The sequence below is a fragment of the Macrobrachium rosenbergii genome, chromosome 35 (assembly GCF_040412425.1).
Source record: "Macrobrachium rosenbergii isolate ZJJX-2024 chromosome 35, ASM4041242v1, whole genome shotgun sequence".
Taxonomy (NCBI): Eukaryota; Metazoa; Arthropoda; class Malacostraca; order Decapoda; family Palaemonidae; genus Macrobrachium; species Macrobrachium rosenbergii.
In genome coordinates, this window is record NC_089775.1 from 473,919 (window position 1) to 488,503 (window position 14,585).

Genomic DNA, 14,585 nt, shown 5'->3' on the forward strand with positions numbered 1-14,585 from the left:
TCTCTCTCTCTCTCTCTCTGATTGATTATCCTAGGGGCCTTTCTAACTCTCTCTCTCTGATTGATTATCCTAGGGGCCTTTCTAACTCTCTCTCTCTGCTAGATTTTCCTAGGGGGCCTTTCCAACTCTCTCTCTCTCTGCTAGATTCTCCTAGGGGGCCTTTCCAATTCTCTCTCTCTCTCTCTGCTAGATTCTCCTATGGGGCCTTTCCAACCCCTCTCTCTCTCTCTCTCTCTCTCTCTCTCTCTGCTAAGATCCTCCTTTATCCAGCCTCTTTCAAACCACCACAGTAGCCAAGACGTTAACAAATAATCAATACACATTTGGCCCCTTCCAAATTCACTCGCATTCATTTACAGAATCCTTGCACAAAGGCCTCTGCAGCGTTGCCTGATAACGATATCTGCTACGCCAGATAAGGTATCCTGTCGGTATCGACGGCATTTTCGGGGCTTTGTCAAAATTGGCACCTTATCAGTTTATTGCTGATTACAAGTCTGCATATTTGGACAAGCACCAATGGTCCGTGTCATCCTTGCTGGATATAGTGGGAATATTAATATAATTGTTCCTCAATTATATCAAAAAAACTATTGTGCCGGCTTTGTCTGTCCGTCGGCCCTCAGATCTTCAAAACTACTGAGGCTAGAGGGCTGCAAATTGGTATGTTGATCATCCACCCTCCAGTCATCAAACGTACCAAATTGCAGCCTTCTAGCCTCAGTGGTTTTTATTTTATTTAAGGTTAAAGTTAGCCATGATCGTGCATCTGGCAATGCAACAACACAGGCCACCGAGGCCGGCTGAGAGTTTCGTGGGCCGCGGCTCAAACAGCATTACACCGAGACCACCGAAAGATAGCTCTAAGTTAAGTAAAAATTAGTTGCAATGCTTAAAAACGTAAAAAAATATGTTAATACTTTTACCATAAATCTAAGAGTATAAGAAAGAATGCATCACATTCTTGAGAAATGGTTCAGACATGTGGAGAGAATGGTGGAACACCAGGCTGGTGAGAAGAATGGATTATTTATGGATGCTGGGATGGAGGATGAGATGAGGACTTGAAAAAAAATGATAGATAGATGATTTAAAAGGTACATTTGAAAAGGAAGGGTCTTCACATACAAAAAGTATAACTGTACAAGAAAGTAAGTTTCCTGCACAGGTGATTCATCCACGACTCAGCAGTTAAAGTACGAATATATACTAGTTTTTTCACAGGCGGCAATGCCTGTTCCAGACAGAGAAAAAACAATAAGGTTTATTCCGCACCTCTATCGACAAACAAGAGATATCTTATCGCAATATCAGTGGCGAGGATGTGAAAACATGCCTTTATCAGCCAGCTTTTGCTGAGGTAATGCTCTGCAGTACAGTACAGTGTGTGCTGAGAGTGTCAGTACACTGGCTGTTCACTTAGTGCCGCAATATTGCCTTGTGTGTGTGAGGAAATCTCTGGACTGGCTGTCGGTTCTGTACTGGGATTCTGACTGATTCAAAACTGCCTTGTCAGTGAGACCACACTGGAGTGGCTGTCAGTTCCGTACTGGGATTCTGACTGTGATTCAATACTGCCCTGTGAGTGAGATCACTGGACTGACTGTCAAATCTGTATACTGGAATTCTGACTGTGATTCGTATTAAACAAGAACAGAACAAGGGTGGTACAGAGTCTCCTGAAGGACTGGTGTTTAACCCGATTTGTCTCGTGAAAATAAGTTTTACAGCCGCAGATTTTGGCAGAATTTGTCACAGGTAAGCCTATAAAACTTGTCTTTAGTCACTTGTTAAATTAAAACTGTCTTAAGCAGAACAATGGAGCCCAATTATAAACGGTGCCACTTTCCCAAACAGGGTATTATAATCCTGTCATTATAAAAACTTTTGTCCTCCTAAAATACCTTTTGAAACCACACACACACACACATATATACCTATTTTTGTCAACATACTTCTTTATAGATAGCCACTATTCAGTTTGCTAAAGCCTATCTTGTTAAGTTAGGTTAAGGTTAAGGTTAGGTCAGGTCAGTTTCTGGTTAAGTTTAGGTAAGGTGAAGATAATTCTGGCTTACTAACTTTAAAAACACGTCATCGCTTACGATCAGACCTGCTGAATTCAAGTTACGATTCTCTTATCTCTGATAAAAGTTACAATTTCAAAGGCTGTTCAACCCGGGCGGCATCTACCCTCACTGATAAGGAGAGTGAGGTTGATTGAAGTCGTCCACATGAAGAGGCTGATGGGACTGGCCACATTACAGCCTTTACAGACCCTAGTCTTAAACCAGGACCTATATAAGCCACTTGAGGGGCAAGGAGTCATAGCTGTCAGGGAATATATGGGCAGAAATGGAGTTCCAGAGCTATGCAACACAGTGAAGTCAGTGGACTGGACAACTGTATCAACAATAATTGACTAAATATCTTTACGAGAATCTCGATTCCCATTCCAGTTTGTGCTAATCTTAGCCTGAACGTTCCTCAGACTAGTTTAAAAATAAACTCTTAAATAAAACCGATTTCAGAGAATTCCAAAGTTAGCAAAGTGAATGGGATTTAAAGTGACCAAATAATAATAATAATAATAATAATAATAATAATAATAATTGCAACTTGCCACAAATTGTTGATTAGACGAGGAGATAGCGTCGGCACTTGCGGGATGTCAGCAGCTGTCAGCTGAACAGAACGGCTGGTTTTTGGTATTCATTAGATTGCTGACTTCCTAATCCTGTAATGTCAGCTTACTATAGATGTCAGCAGTTGTCAGCTATGAAATGTTAGCAAACAATATGAAATCGGCAGTTGTCAGCCATGAAATGTCAGCTGACAATAAGAAATTGGCAGTTGTCGGCATGAAATGTCAGCTGGCAATAGGAAATAGGCAGTTGTCAGCCATGAATGTCAGCATACAACAGGAAAACAGCGTTTGTCAGCCATGAATGTCAGCATACAATAGGAAATCAGCAGTTGTCAGCATGAAACGTCAGCATACAATATGAAACCGACAGCTGTCGAATTAGAATCTGTCAGCTGTCAGCACCGGTTGGCAATGCATACTCGTTGTCAGCACCAGTGGTCATGGCATATCCGTTATCAGCCGTCAGCACCGGTTGTCAATATATATCCATTGTCAGCACCAGCTGTCAAAATATCATTGTCAGCATCAGGTCAAAGCCCACCATAAACAGTCAGCAATCAGCCGCAGGGGCTGACACAATCTGACCGTCAGCAAGGCGTTTCTCACGCCACTATAAACAGTACGTCAGAGAGCGTTTGAAAACACGTCCTCTCGCCACGGAAAGTAAAGAAACACTGAGTGAGTCAGAGTGACAACTTTCGAAAAAAGTCGACGTTTGAACTTTGGACGAGTTTCCAGTTGACGTTTTTCAAACCGATTTTAATTACGTTTTAACGTAATTTGACGTAATTTTAGCGTATTTCAAGTATTATTTATTAATTATTATGTAGTTTATTATAAGATTTGAAGCTTATTTTGCCTTTAAAGTTTATTAATCTAATTAAATGCTGAAGACTTTGAAAAAAAGTCGATGTTTGAACAAGTTAAGGAACATGGCTAAATCACCGACTTTAATATTAATTAATCACATTTCGCGTAATTTTAGTGTAATTAATTACATATCACGTCATTTATTATAAGAGTTTAAGTTTATTTTTCGTCATTTTTATCGTATTAATTCATCCATATGTAATTCTTAAAGTAATTTGTCATTTATTATAAGATTTGAAGTTTATTTTTTCTTATTGAAATATTATATATATATATATATATATATATATATATATATATATATATATATATATATATATATATATATATATATATATATATATATATATATTGTGCTCCTCTCTTACTCTTTCTCTCGCTCTCTCTCACTCTCTTTCTCTCTCTTCCAGCCAGCCAAAATGGGTACCTTCATGGGCCACTTGCTACCGGGCAGTTTCTTCATCTTATACGCCTCTTGGCAAATGTTCAGCATCTTCACCAAATACTTCCTGAGCCAGAGGGCGTTGGCAACAATGAGAGACGAAAACGGCAGCGGCGGTTCGCCTTCCACGCCCTACAGAAGCACCTGCGCCCACGTGTTCCCGTGCTGCCCCAGGATACCCATGGAGGGTATCGCGAAGATTCTCCTCACCACGATAGGGTTTTTGGGTGAGGGGTTAGGTCTGATGGTGTTAAATTACCTAAATGGCAACTCCCAAGTCTAATTCTCACATTAAATTGCCTAAATGGCAACTCCCAAGTTTAATTCTCACATTAAATGGCCTGATTGGCAACTCCCAAGCCTAATTCTCAAAGAATGAGTCTTCACACACAGCATTACAACAACCAGCACCTTACTCTGCTCTTCCTCCCACAGGAGAACTCATCACGGCCTTTAAAGACGGAGTCTTCGTCCATTACGGCAATGCACAGCACATGACGATGTACTTCGCCTTCGGGTTGTCTGGGGTTTTCGACATCATAGCCTCCAGGGGCCCTAGGACGGCCCTCCCGAACCTAGACTATGTCGCTCTGGCCATGGCCTTTTCAATGGAGGCCCTGCTCTTTGGGTACCACCTGCACGGGAGGACACCCTTGGACGTACAGGTAATGCGTGCACGAAGAGGGCGTGGATGGCGTCATGAGACGTGTGGGAGAAGACTGGAACTCAACTCCCGAAGGAGGAACAAGTCTAAGATCCTGGAAAAATAAAAGTTAGAGTAGTGCTCTAGGGCTGAGCAGCTCTTGCCATAGTCAGGGAGACCTGGGTATTTTCAGGGTAGAGCTTGGGGGGCCATTGGGGCCTTTGCGACATGCCCTTCTGTACTGGTACGGGTACCGTACGTGAAATCACTGTACACAGGAGGTTCATACGTGATTCAGATGTGAAAGGCTGTACAGAATAATGTTTCTCACATTCAGGAGAAACAGGTTTTAGCATATTAATAATAATAATAAACAAAATTGATAACAATCAATAATTCTGATATCACCTGCACATACTAATCACTGTCCCCTCAACAGGTACACATACTTATGCTGTATACAATAATGCTCTGTGCTGTGGCCACAATCATTGAGATGGTTTACAGGAGAAGTGTGTTACCGGCTTTGATGCGAACTTATTTTGCAATGTTGCAGGTGAGTTAATCATAACGCTTCTCAGGTTTATCGTAAGCTATGGATTTGCAATGTCCTTGCGTGGGAAAACAGAGGACAGAGGGAAGAAAGTAACGAGTTGATAACATATAAGAACAGATAATTAAAATGACAGGTTACGCAGACGTCACAGATCTCCTAGAGTTTCAGTTTTGGCGTACACGAGTCAGTTGGCTTCTGTAAGTCCAACGCTTGAATCACCAGTAATTTCTGTACTGCAAAAGCTCAAATGGTTAAAACTTGGATACATTCTAACCTCAGAGTAAATCTCCACAAATCTCCATAGGTGTATGAGTACAGAGTTGTAGGAACCACTTCCCACTGACTGAAAACGTTCTGACGTACTTTTCTGGACACTACAGGGAACCTGGTTCGTCCAAATCGGCTCCATCCTGTACGAGCCTCTGACCACCCCGTGGGACGAGAACAGCCACTCCCAGATGATGTTGGCTACGGTGCTGTTTTGCTGGCACTGCATGGGGATTTTCATCCTCATGGCCTTCGTGGGGTGGCTGCTAAACCGCAGGGTCAAGAAGATGCTCGGGACGTCGGTCTACTGCCAGCTGGAGAGGAGGCCGGAGAAGAGCAGCGCGACCCGCCAGGAAGTCCTGAAACTCACCGTGGAGTAGGAAGAAGAAGAAGGACAGTGTAAACACCCTGAAGATTCTTGATCAAAATGTAAACATGAAGGTATATTGAGGATGCACATGAATATCGTGGCGAAATCTCGTACAGGTTTAAAAAATTACTTACCATTTAACTGAAGATTAAAACAAAAGATTTTATAGTTTTTATAGATTCTTCGACATGAAATCACAACCTACAGAAGAAGGGAAGATGGAGAATACCAACTGCGCCGTTTGTTTTTATCCGAGGTATTAATCATGTGGTTATTTATAACTGTCATTCATATTTCATCATATTAATTTTACCTATTTTTTAAGAAATGGACCAAATACAGGATAATAATCTTGATTTGTGCTTTAAATGATAAATTTATTGTTTAATGTGTTCATCTTAATGTGTAGTGATTCTGAATAATTGTAATGATTCATAATAATAATCATCACATCTACACAAGCAAGGTTTTAGAGCAATATGTCCAGGTTGCGTTCTGGTCCTAAGCTCCCCAGCGTCCTCCAAATGACGGGTCTTCGCGCACAAGGGGCCTTCTTGTCCTTCTTCTCCCAAACTTTAACTCGAAGGCGAAGGACACGAAGGCGGCTCCTATGCCACACATCCACATGTAGAAAACGCCCTCCAACTGGGAGAGGTTAGGATATGTTAGCGAAAGTAACGTACGATGGTGGGATAGTAGGAAATGAGGGGTCCCACTGTGTATATATATATATATATATATATATATATATATATATATATATATATATATATATATATATATATATATATATATATCTTAATGCTTAGGGCACAGTCTAGGATTAACATCAGAGCCTCCTCATCCTTATCATCTTTCCTAGGATCCTATTGTCATCGACATCCTACGGATATTTCTCATCATCTGAGGTATCATATAATCATCACCACCCTTTCTATCTTTATGATATCCTTTTCAGTATCCTGCCATTAATATATTTTCTCAGCACATTTATTATATCCTATCACAGTTCTCCAAACTGTTAATCCTTCATGATATCCTTAGGGGAATCCTACCATCAATACCCTCTCTTCATCATCAGCAACACTGCTATCCTAATTATCACCTCATATGGTTTCCTGACAAGGATATCCTAACTTCCATGACTATGAGAAATCCTTCAGACTATCCTGCGGTTCCTACCTGATACAACGCCAGGGCCTTGCGCTCCCCGGAGTCCTGCACTCTCCGGAAGCACTTGATCCCAAAGGAATCCTTGTAGTTCTTCTGGATAATTCCCATTTGCCTCATCCAGATAAGTCTGGAATGAAAGAAAGTTTGGAATAAATCATGAGAATGAAATTGATTTCTGACTGATTACAATTTTGGTATTTTCTTTCTAGCTGATATTCAGGAATCAATATTTGGTGCTGTATTGAGAGAGAGAGAGAGAGAGAGAGAGAGAATCCACTTCTGTAAGGATGAGAATGATCTTTTGAAGTCCTTTTTTGTAATTTGGATATGAAGGCAAAAATTTTGATCAGGCAAACATAACTCTTGTCCATCTCTCCCTCTCTCTCTCTTTCTCTCTCTCTCTCTCTCTCTCTCTCCTCTCTCATCTTACCATCCAACCCATGGCTGTAACATTACACTGGGTTGAAAGACCACAAAATACATGATTCACTCTCTGGCTCAAAAGACAATTGAACTAAGCAAATGTGCCCTCACCCCTTTCTTATCTTAGATTGAAACTAGAACCTCTTGCTAGAGAGAGGTGAGAAATCTACCAATTACACAATGACCCATCAAAAGCATAAAGATATATAAACAGACAGATGGTTAGAAAGCTAGGGAGAATATGCATATATACAGGTAAGAAGGTCCGAACCAGTAAGTTAGGGTGATAGAACACACAGTGTCTTTCTGCAGCCTACTACGACTCCTTATAATTTTGGCATAGCTTACTTCCTGTCAAAGAAGGGCTTCAACAACGACATTTTCGGGAGGGCCAAGGCTGCGTACTCCTTCCCAATGTCCTCCTGCCCGTGGGTGAGTTTGCAGCGCCCGTCTTTGTGTGTGTTACTGTTCATGTTGTAGAAGGCGCCTGTCTCTCCCACTGAAATTGGACGAATGTTAAGTAGAGCTACCCCGTTGACTAGTCCTGTCTCATTGGGACCCATACCCACTCACCCCAAGCTCCTAAGGGCTGTTGCAGGATTCAGACCCTAATTTCTCTCCCGGAAAAAGAGTAAGACAAGGCGAAGAATGGACGAGGAGATAGATTGACCCTTGATGCTGAAGGGAGTGATAGAATATCATTTTAATAAGAGATGGAAGGTCATTAGCCAGGGAAAACAGAAGAAGGAGAAAGAATACCAAAGCTTGTGTGTTTTTGTTTTCATAAAATATTATATATATATTTATCAAAGTTGTGATGAAACTTTCACTGTTTATGTGAGTCAGTATGACGACAAATGTGAATCAGGTCATTTGTATTAGCCCAGATAAATATAAATATTATAAGCCTTTCATTATTATTATTATTATTATTATTATTATTATTATTATTATTATTATTATTATTATATTCCTTCGCCTTGACTCGACTCCCTAAAATATGCATCTATAACCTGCATACATTTATTTATTCATTGTGTATGCAGCTGCCAACTGCATGTTATTCAGCCTCATATAATATGTACGTGGGCTGAGATAAGCCTGAAATTCTGCTGTTATTATTATTATTATTATTATTATTATTATTATTATTATTATTATTATTATTATTATTATTATTATTATTCTGTAAACATTATCAATCTACCACAGAACAGAATAAAAAATAAACAACAAGTAAAGATATATAAAGAAATGAATAAAAAATTATATATATATATATATATAAAGTTTAGGAAATCGGATGCACTGTTGACCAGTAGGTTGCCAGGACACAATAATGAAAATTTCAGAATAGCTGGCCATAATAATAATAATAATAATAATAATAATAATAATAATAATAATAATAATAATAATAATAATAATAATAATAATAACAGGATCAACTTTAATAAGGCAGATGATTATAATTCACACACGAAATCGGACACACCGTTAAGCAGGTGGGTTGCCAGAGTACGATAACGGTAGCATCTACTCACTAACAACGGCGATATTCTTGACAAACATCTCCGAAGAATCCCTGTTGGCAGTGGCTCCGGAATTCTCCAGGATGAGACCCCTTTCCTCTGCTCTCCTGTAGAGGGTCTGGTAGTCTTGCGTCTTGGTCTCCTGAAGGAGGAGTGCTTACAGTGTGCCTTGTATGGGAAGTTTGTTTTGTGTTTCTTGCTTTCTAAAAGCCTTATTAGGGCAGATCTATTTCCCAGAGGCAATATACTTAGCCCTGTTGCTAGTGGCTACAAATACCACTAACCTAGGAAAGATTGTAGCCTTTTTGAATGACAAAGCCCAGTTTCTCTTGACTATGGCACTAGCCTAAACAATCCTAGCCTTTGTAAGCCTTGTCAAGGTAGAAAGTCCAATATCTCAGAGACTATACACCTTAAGAAACCTACACTGAACCCACGTTGACCCAGAGAGCCCAATTTCTCAACCCACGTGGACCCAGAAAGCCCAATTTCTCTAAAAAAAAAAGCCCAATATCCCAGTGACTATACACCTTAACAAACCTACACTGAACCCACATTGACCCAAAAAACCCATTTTCTCGCAACTGCCCAAATCACTAACCTTAACCAGATCATAACTTCCAAAAGCCTTGTTCAGCGAAAAAGCCCAGTTTCTGGTGACCAGCTCGCGTACCGTAGACGGCGGGCGGTCGACTCTCGGGATGGACAGGAAAGCCGTGAGGTTGCCGCTATAGAGAGCGTACACGATGATCACGATCAGCAACGAGCACGTATACACAATTCGCCCGGAAGTTGTCGCTGGTGGGTGGTTGGTACCTTGGGAAGGAGAGAGGATGGTTGTGCTGAGAGATGGGAATGCGAATCTACGGAGACTGGAGCCTCTGGCGACCAACCCCATAACTTAGAGGGGACTAATATAAAATAAAGGCAGAGAAGAGTCATAGGAGGTTTTTGGAAGATAAATATTACATGGAAATGTTTAGAAAGGATTGACAAAGAAGGTTCTGTGGGCAGGATAAGAGTAATTTTTAGTTTTTATATATTTATATATATGAGAAAATTTCTCCTATGGAAAAATGATTGAAATTGCTTCTAAACAGAAATTATTATTTTTAATAATAAGCATAATAATGATTTTTATGATAACAAAATATTAAAATATGAAATTTAAAATATCTTAACAGAATTTAGCACATTTCTTCAAAGCAAAGGATTCTGAAAAAGACCTGCCAATATCCTCAGTGATACCTCAGCCCTAAAAATATATAAAAAGCAAAAGCAAAATTCAAATTCACAATATAAACATAAATCACTACTTTCAAAATGATCAGAAAATATATCTCTCATGCATATCAAAAAGCCCCAACAAAAGAACTCAAATTTTTCCGAAATAAAAGAGAGAGGAAAATAAAAATTCACATTTTTTTGAGATGACAGAATGAAAAGAAAAAAATGGACGGTACATCTGTCAAAGCCTGTGACAGGAGAGAGAGAAAAAAAAATAGGATATCTGTCATGAGAATTCTGCAGTTATCTAAAAATGTTTTTTGGGGGCTTTGAAAAAAAAAGTGTTTCACATTCCTGGTTACTGAATTTTTTTTCAACCAGTCATTATTTTGATGGTGTTAGTGCAGTCATGCAAATGAGATGGAGTATTCTCTCTCTCTCTCTCTCTCTCTCTCTCTCTCTCTCTCTCTCTCTCTCTCTCTCTCTAGTATTAGCCTACCTTGATACACAGCTGACTTCAGAATGGTCATCAAAGCCTGGGCGTAGTTCGCCCAATTCCGGCCGCCCTGGGCGCTTGCTGGGGCATCGTGCCTCATCTTGTAGAAAGGGCGTTGCACCTCGGGGGTGCAGCCAGCAGCGGTGGGGGACCCCCAAAATACCCAGAGACAGGACCCGGAGAAGATTAGGAAAGCTGCTATGCCACTCCAAGCCTGTGGAGATGAGGTGATTGTATTGAGAGAGAGAGAGAGAGAGAGAATTATGGAATTTACCTTACAATTTTCAGACCAAATAACAAGGTGAAATCAAGGTCAAATTAAGGACAAAGATCAGGTCAATACTCACCATTCATTCAAGGTCACATTAAAGGTAATTTTTCCAACCTTTCGGACCAAGTACCAAGATCAAATCAAGGTCAAATTATGATCAAATCAAGGTCAAATTAAGATCAAATCAAGGTCAAATTAAGATCAAATTAAGCTCGAATCAAGAAGGTCAATTTAATCTCAATTGAAAGTGTAACTCAAGTTTAAATCAAGGTCAAATTAGGGCCAAATACCAAGCTCAAATCTAGGTCAAATTAGACTCAAATGAAGCTCAAATCAAGGTCAAATTAGACTCAAATCAAGGTCAAATCAAGGTCAAAGGTCCAACCTCACCTGCCAGGTATAAATCTTGAAGAGGATGAGAGGGTCGTTGAACATCCTGGGCGCCCTCGTGACGAAGAGCGAAGGATGGTAGCAGATCCATTCCGTGTAGTCTATGGCCAGGTTCCTGTGGTAGGATATGCTCAGGGAGGCCAGGCCAAGGTCACCCTCCTGCAAGGTCAAAGGTCAGTGGAGGGACTTCTGGGAGGTTGTCTTAGCAGAACAATTATCTAGTACAAATTTATCATTTTAGTAATAATAATAATAATAATAATAATAATAATAATAATAATAATAATTACTATTATTATTATTATTATTATTAATTATCACTGACCTCACTCACCTTCCTTTCAATATGACCTACGACCCCGTCAAATGACCCGTTAGGGGTCAGGTTACCGAAGCTCGACCCTTCCATGATGCTGTACCGAAAGTGCAGGGCGTGGGCCAGGATTGTGACCACCCTGCCCAAATACCCAACGAGGAGCCGCCCCCTGGGTCCGGCTCTGATGGCCTCGATGAAATTCTGGGTATTTTGAGGGAGAAATGGCTTGTGAGAGTAATAATAATAATAATAATAATAATAATAATAATAATAAGACCTAATTTGACCATTATTATCACTCATAATTAACCCTTCAAGATCCCTGGCAAACCTCCTTTCTCTCACGGACTTGGAGATCATTCCCAGACATACTACTTATTCTCACGTCTTTGACGATCAAACCCCCTTCTTATCTAACGCCTCTCCCTCCCCTCCCAACCCACTCTCTCTCTCTTTCCGCTACACTAACCTTCACTATGACAACTGTGACGTCAGCGCCCTGCAAAGTACTGTGCGTGGGTAGTAGTGAGCTATTGAGAAGGAAGTCTTGGTAACTGTGGGACCAGCATCCGATATTCTGTGGGAATATTGATGGCGAGTTTGATAAGGTATCAGTAATTGTTATTGGACGAGTATAAATCATTGTGAATAATAATAATAATAATAATAATAATAATAATAATAATAATAATAATAATAAGAAGAAGAAGAAGAAGAAAAGGCTTCTGACCAGCGTAGAGCATAATATAGCTTGCCTCTCAGCCATAATCAACAGCTGTTATTCATCCTATCTATTAGCAGAATCTAACTATCTATCACTTACATCTATCTCCAAACACCTCTACACCAACCTGAATGACGTATTGACCCCCTGCGACCAAAACCGCCCTCTTGATGTACCCTTGACAAAGGCGGTTCAGTGGTCTCTGCAAACTCTGTTCTGAAGAGTTCTGGGACAGTTGTGTCGTCAGCTCCAGCACGATAACTTGGGCACCCAGCCTGATGAGAGGTGCCAACCGGGGGCTGGGGATTTTGCCAGACGTAGAGAGGAGGATTAAGACGTTTTCCTGGGAAGGGAAGTGGTGTTCCAGTAAAAATTTTGTTTATGGAGTTTGTTGTGGGTTATAATATTGCAGTTTTTGATATTTAGGTTTCATAATGGACTTACCGGGCCAAGAAGTTTTCGGATTTTGATCTGAAATGGAAATGGAATTGATGTTGATGAGGGTCTTTTCATTGTTTTATGATAATTTCCCTGAATGAAAATATGTTAATTTACATGATTAATGAAGCATATGGACATACTTACACACACACACACACACACACAATAGACAATGAGTGATTTTATATATATAACATTTAATATACTGCTTTTCAGTAGGTATATAGAACTTAATTATGATTATATTAGTTAACTCAATTTTGGGGATATCTTAAAATATATATATTTCTCTCTCTCTCTCTCTCTCTCTCTCTCTCTCTCTCTCCTGTCAAGCCAAGTGTTTCATAACTTAAAGTCATCATGCACAACACAACTGATAGGGTGTTAGGTATCTGGCGTCGCAATTACCAGGGTCAGAGACCTGACCCATATATATTAAAGTTAACCTAAGCAGCCAATCAAGTACCCGGTGGTCAGTAGACTGCTGTGGATTGCAGCCAGTGCAGAAATTACTGAGATCAATAATAGATAAAATATTATGAAAAATATAATAAAATTTCTGATAATATTTCCTGAGGGTTCCTGCCAATCATGGTATGACGTCATCGTTCCCTCTCGATGACGTCATCGCCCAGAAAGCTTACGTAAGCGTTTGGTTTATGGGTCTGATAACCGTATGACGTCATACGTATGAGATTACATTAAGAATTTAGTCAAAATGGAAATATTTTTATTTCAGAGGAAAATCTGGATTGAAATTTGAAAATTCTGAGAAGTTTTATATATTATAAACTCAAAATTGTCAAGATTGAAAATTTTAACATAATTCAAATTCAAAGCAATAAAAATAATTAGAATATGAGAATAATTTTGGAAAATTTGGCATAGAAATTTTATATATTATTAACTCAAAATTGAAAGGATTATTTCAAATTCAGAGAAATTTGTATAGTGTTATTAACTCAAAATTGAGGGCACTTCAGATTCAGATAGATTATATCTATTATTACAAACTCAAAATTTGACAGGATTGAATATTTCAAACATAATTCAAACTCAAAAAATTTGTAAGAATTATGATTTGAGAATTATGAGATTTAATATTTTAAACTCAAATTTTTATTAGGCCAGAAATTCAAATACAAACTCAAAATTCATAAGAATAAAGGCTTGGATCAAAACTCAAAATTATTATAAAAATTATTATAAAAACTCAAAACTTATGACAAAAGTAAATTCAATGAACTCAGCACTCTGTTTCTCTGTAAATTCAATATTAAATTGAACAGTATTATTTTGTTATAAACCATAATTGCATTTTTGACTTCAAATATAATTTTCCCAATTTTTTATCATGTGATTTGAAGGTTTCTGAGTAATTTTTTGGGATAGGGGACCCTCCCCCCCTTATATCTTACAGTTTGGAGGACCACAGTGGTCAAGGGTGGGTGGGGGTGTGGGGTTTGGGTAGGGGGAACACAAAAATAAAATCCTATTAATCCTATTCACATTATGAAGAATCTAAATCCCACTAATAAGTTTATAGAATGTTTTCAAACTATCATGCACTTAGGCAAAGATCTGGTACCCTAGGTTAGGTTAAGGGGTCTGACAGTCTCTAAATCATTCTGCCTACCCCCGGCTGCTTCACAAGCAAGAGCCCGTGCTGGCATAGCGCCACCTTCATCATAAACAACAAAAATGAATCTTACTCACCACAGAAACAGCACCAATGACCCAATCTTCATTTCCAAGCAAGAGAACGGCTGTGTTTCCTTGACCGCTCGCTACCAACCA

At 39.3% G+C, this 14,585-nt stretch overlaps 2 protein-coding genes across 2 annotated transcripts in view; one reads left to right on the plus strand and one right to left on the minus strand.

Annotated features, from left to right (window-relative positions):
* Positions 1 to 526: 526 nt before the first annotated feature.
* On the plus strand, positions 527 to 6,256 carry LOC136856276 (transmembrane protein 45B-like). The gene is made up of 5 exons (XM_067133984.1): positions 527 to 1,758; positions 3,928 to 4,186; positions 4,395 to 4,624; positions 5,042 to 5,158; positions 5,539 to 6,256. Exons 2-5 carry the CDS (start codon positions 3,937 to 3,939, stop codon positions 5,803 to 5,805), a joined length of 864 nt encoding a protein of 287 aa, XP_066990085.1. The 5' UTR covers positions 527 to 1,758; positions 3,928 to 3,936; the 3' UTR covers positions 5,806 to 6,256.
* Positions 6,159 to 14,585, minus strand: part of LOC136856241 (ionotropic receptor 25a-like) — a 9,749-nt gene continuing 1,322 nt past the window's right edge. Inside the window, exons 3-14 of the mRNA XM_067133932.1 lie at positions 14,505 to 14,585; positions 12,792 to 12,818; positions 12,475 to 12,690; positions 12,093 to 12,200; positions 11,642 to 11,824; positions 11,308 to 11,466; positions 10,650 to 10,860; positions 9,525 to 9,739; positions 8,936 to 9,065; positions 7,740 to 7,890; positions 6,978 to 7,095; positions 6,159 to 6,440 (exon numbers count right to left, since the gene is read on the minus strand). The exon at positions 14,505 to 14,585 is cut by the window's right edge and continues 422 nt beyond it. Coding sequence (XP_066990033.1) covers positions 6,297 to 6,440; positions 6,978 to 7,095; positions 7,740 to 7,890; positions 8,936 to 9,065; positions 9,525 to 9,739; positions 10,650 to 10,860; positions 11,308 to 11,466; positions 11,642 to 11,824; positions 12,093 to 12,200; positions 12,475 to 12,690; positions 12,792 to 12,818; positions 14,505 to 14,585 — 1,743 coding nt within the window. The 3' untranslated portion in view covers positions 6,159 to 6,296. The remainder of the gene's footprint in view (positions 6,441 to 6,977; positions 7,096 to 7,739; positions 7,891 to 8,935; positions 9,066 to 9,524; positions 9,740 to 10,649; positions 10,861 to 11,307; positions 11,467 to 11,641; positions 11,825 to 12,092; positions 12,201 to 12,474; positions 12,691 to 12,791; positions 12,819 to 14,504) is intronic.